Source organism: Triticum urartu, chromosome 5 (assembly GCF_003073215.2).
Source record: "Triticum urartu cultivar G1812 chromosome 5, Tu2.1, whole genome shotgun sequence".
Taxonomy (NCBI): domain Eukaryota; kingdom Viridiplantae; phylum Streptophyta; class Magnoliopsida; order Poales; family Poaceae; genus Triticum; species Triticum urartu.
Window position 1 is genome coordinate 563,758,984 of NC_053026.1, and position 3,965 is coordinate 563,762,948.

The 3,965-nt window shown below is 54.3% G+C and overlaps 1 protein-coding gene across 1 annotated transcript; it reads left to right on the forward strand.

The window, feature by feature from the left end:
- The first annotated feature begins 832 nt into the window (after positions 1–832).
- LOC125506034 (transcription factor JUNGBRUNNEN 1-like) lies at positions 833–2,940 on the forward strand. Its single transcript, XM_048670918.1, has 3 exons — positions 833–1,209; positions 1,331–1,647; positions 1,773–2,940. The coding sequence occupies exons 1-3, from the start codon at positions 963–965 to the stop codon at positions 2,340–2,342; spliced, it is 1,134 nt and encodes a 377-aa protein (XP_048526875.1). The 5' UTR covers positions 833–962; the 3' UTR covers positions 2,343–2,940.
- Positions 2,941–3,965: the final 1,025 nt, after the last annotated feature.

The window sequence follows — 3,965 nt, forward strand, 5'->3', positions numbered from 1 at the left end:
TAAGCATATTGGACCCCAAAAAATTTCAGATTTTTTGGAGCTATTTTGAATTTTTTTATCAAATTTACTGTTCATTATGCGGTTTGGTGGCGGTCAAACCCGGTGAACGTGCTCGAAATCTGGTTTATGACCAAACTTATCCGGTTTTGAGACTTGAGGGGCCAAATATATACCAAATAAATTTATGGAACCAAGTCACTTTTTGGAAACTTGAGGGACGAAATACATATTTTTCTCTTCTGGAAAAGGGATTAGCATGTCAGCACTCAAATCTCTTCTTTGCATTCCAGTGAATGAATGTGTTGCAGAAAACAAATTCTGTACATGAACTTGCAGTGCCCCCTAATAATCTAGTGTAAATTAGCTTAATCTGGCCCTTTAGGATGTTGGCAAGGAGCAAACCGAACCCACCAGGATGCCCAGTTCAGTACATAATCTTTTTTTTTCTTCTGAGAATCAGTACATAATCTTCTTTTAGTATGGAATCTGTTGTTGAAACGTTGAGATTAGTTGTTATTTTGCAGGGCCTGATGGGGGGCAAGACGCAAATATACCAGGGGTGTATGTAAAAAATAAGTGAGTTGATATCATGGGAGGCACCGTAGCACTGGATATTTTCCCTGCAAGCACAATACGTAAATGAGAAGCTGCTGTGAAGAAGATTCTTCAAGATCGACTGTGGCGAGAGAAGTCAGACCAAGCGACTTAGACTGGAATTATGTCACCTCCTTACCTTCTTGCAGAGCCCTCGCCTCGGTAGCTTTCACCTTAATTTTCTTAACTCCAAGGCCACCAAGAGCTTCCTACCCTATATATACAACGCATATTCTCAACACAAGGAAGAAGATCCATACAAGTGTAGAACTAGGCAGAGTACAAACAGCAGCAAGCAAGACGTATAAACGAGAACAAAGGCAAGATCGCAGGAGAAGCTTTGCTAGATAGCTAGCTGAGATTGATTTATGATGGTGGCCAAGGCGGAGATGAGCGCCATAGAGATGGAGAAGGCGACGAGCGACGGGGAGGTGGTGCTCGGCGCCGGAGACGAGGAGGATGACGACGACGTGGTGCTGCCGGGGTACCGGTTCCACCCCACCGACGAGGAGCTGGTCACCTTCTACCTCCGCCGCAAGGTGGCCAGGAAGTCGCTCCGCATCGAGGTCATCCGGGAGATGGACATCTACAAGCACGACCCGTGGGATCTCCCCAGTAAGCTCCTTCTCTCCATGCATCATTCATCGTGCGCCGTGGCTCGATCAAGTGCAATTTCTTTTCTGGGACAAAGATTTTCTATCTTACAAGTGCAATCGTCCACTTGCAAAATACGCAGAGGCGAGCACGGTTGGTGGGGAGAAAGAGTGGTACTTCTTCTGCCTGAGAGGGAGGAAGTACCGGAACAGCATCCGGCCCAACAGGGTGACCGGCTCTGGCTTCTGGAAGGCCACCGGCATCGACCGGCCAATCTACTCCGCTGCCTCCGGCGGTGCCTCGGGTTCCAGCGTGTCCATCGGGCTGAAGAAGTCGCTCGTCTACTACCGTGGCAGTGCCGGCAAGGGCACCAAGACCGACTGGATGATGCATGAGTTCCGCCTCCCGCCGGTCGCCGCCGCCGCGGCCACCAACTCCTCCCCGAGCATGCAGGAAGCCGTAAGTGGTCCACGCGTGCATTCCATTTCCACACAAAGTCACGGTGCGGCTACCTTACCGGGCACGTGTGATGTGGTGCTGGTGAGTGTAAGATTGACCCTCTGACGTGTGACCTGAAAATGCAGGAGGTGTGGACCATCTGCAGGATCTTCAGGAGGACCATCACCTACCGGAAGCAGCAGCAGCCGTGGAGGCCGGCGCCCACGCCATCCGCCGCCATCACCACCGCCGACTCGAACTCCAATACAGGGAGCTTCGAGTCGTCGGAGGGCGGCGACGAGTACATGAACTGCCTGCAGGCTCCGGCAGCCGCCGCTCCTTGCATCCCCCAGCAGCAGCAGCACCAGTACGTCAGTCAGACGGGCACCAGCACCAGCAATTTCTTCTACAGGGACACCATGCACAACCAACATTTCCAGGGCCAATGGAACGCTCCGCTGGCCGGGCCGATACCGGAGCAGAAACCGCAAAATCCATTGTCGACGGCCGACTCCTTCCACCAGAATGACCATAGCCTCGCCGTCGCCACCAACGATTTCCACAAGGTCGAGGCCCTCGACGGGTATTTGGAGGAGATCGCGAGGATGATGGAGGTGACGGATCCGGCAGGGTTTTACGACTACAGATCATACGGTTCATCAGCAGCAAACAGAGGGCCTAGCTTCGTACGCACCCTCCACTCCCCGGCTCCGTAGGCTCCCGCGAGTTCGCCGACGGTCCGGTCCGGCCGCCTCGTTCGCCGCCGTCGCCCGGCGGCTTCGGTAACACCATGGTTCGCCCTCCTTCCCACACCGGCCGTTCTCGCGTCGTTCTAGAGAAGTTCAGTATCGATGATCTTCAGGGAAGCTGAAAGGTGGCGGAACAGCGACGGTGTGGAAGCTTCCTGCCGATCCGTCTGACCAATTCGGGATGGGGTTTACTGTTCCGACGTCGACAAGGTAGTAGTACTCGGCTGCTACCCTCTGGTGGTGTCTAGTGGATTGGTTGAATCGGGTCATCGGAAGGTCTTGAAGTGGAGTCCCGGCGGCGAGGATGGTCCGGGGAAGCAGCGGCAGTCACTGACGGCAGCAGCCGTAATCCCCTGTGCCGCGTTGGTCGAGACGAACAGTATACAAGAGAACGATAGCTGTTTTGCCTGGCTGGGCTCATGTATCTGACATGAATTGAGGAACTTGTGGTTGAACTAAATCATTTGGTTGGGTCCATCTTGTCCTTGTGAACATGTATCTTCATAATGTCACTGAAATCCTAATCATGTGCAATTGGAATGACGTTTGATAGTTTTTTGAGTTAGGCAAAGTGTAATAAGGGGCTCCCAAAACTGATCCTCGATCCCCTGAAGATCCTTTAGGGGGCATTTCTAACCGATCCCTGATCCGGCGTTAGAGAAGTAATTTCGGTTTTACTCATCTAATTGGCACCAGGCCAAGCCCCTGAACCAAATTGAGAAGGATAATTTATCCTCCACTACTTATCCCGCCCCTATATTTGCTCGGCCGCTACTGTTTGGAGGAAAAAATCCCCTCCCCTCCATTGCCTCACCCACCCACTCTCGCGCCGCTTCTACGTCGGCACCATGCCCCCCCCCCCCCCCCCCCCCCCCCCCCCCCCCCCCCCCCCCCCCCCCCCCCCCCCCCCCCCGCCCCCCCCCCCCCCCCCCCCCCCCCACGCCGGCCACTACCCGCCCCCACGCCGCCCACCACCCGCCAACAGGGACACTCCGTAGGCCCCGCCGCGGTCCTTGCCCACCCGGATTTGTGCCTCCCCACGCTGTCACCGCCATAGAATCGGTATATCTGCTACTGCCGTCGTTGTGGCCGGATTTGACACATCCGGCATCGGCAACGACGCCTTTCTCATAGATTGGCCAGGTACCGAATCGCACATCCCCGACAATGCCTCTGCGCCGCATGCAGGTATGGCCTCCGCCTCTAGCCGCTCGGAACTCACTCGTCGATGGTTCGTCTGGAAAGACACGCCCGGCCGTCGGCCGGGCTCGGCATTGACCCAGCAGCTCGCCGGCTCCCTGTTGCCGGTCATTAAGTGTGATGACTGCCCGCGGCAGGTGGTGCACCACGTTTCCACCACGCCGAAACACCTCGGAGGGTTGTTCTTCAAGTGCAAAAAAGATGGGATGAGTGCTTCTTTTGATTCGGTTGTTCACCGGATTCTGCGCCGTTTCTAGCTCATTGTTTGCTTAAATATGTGTGTAGGATGGATGCATGTTTTGGTATTGGAAAGAAGATTACATCGATCTATTGATGGAGAGAAATTTGATAGATGTTCACGCATTTCTCTCTAGAGTAGAGACTGGAGAT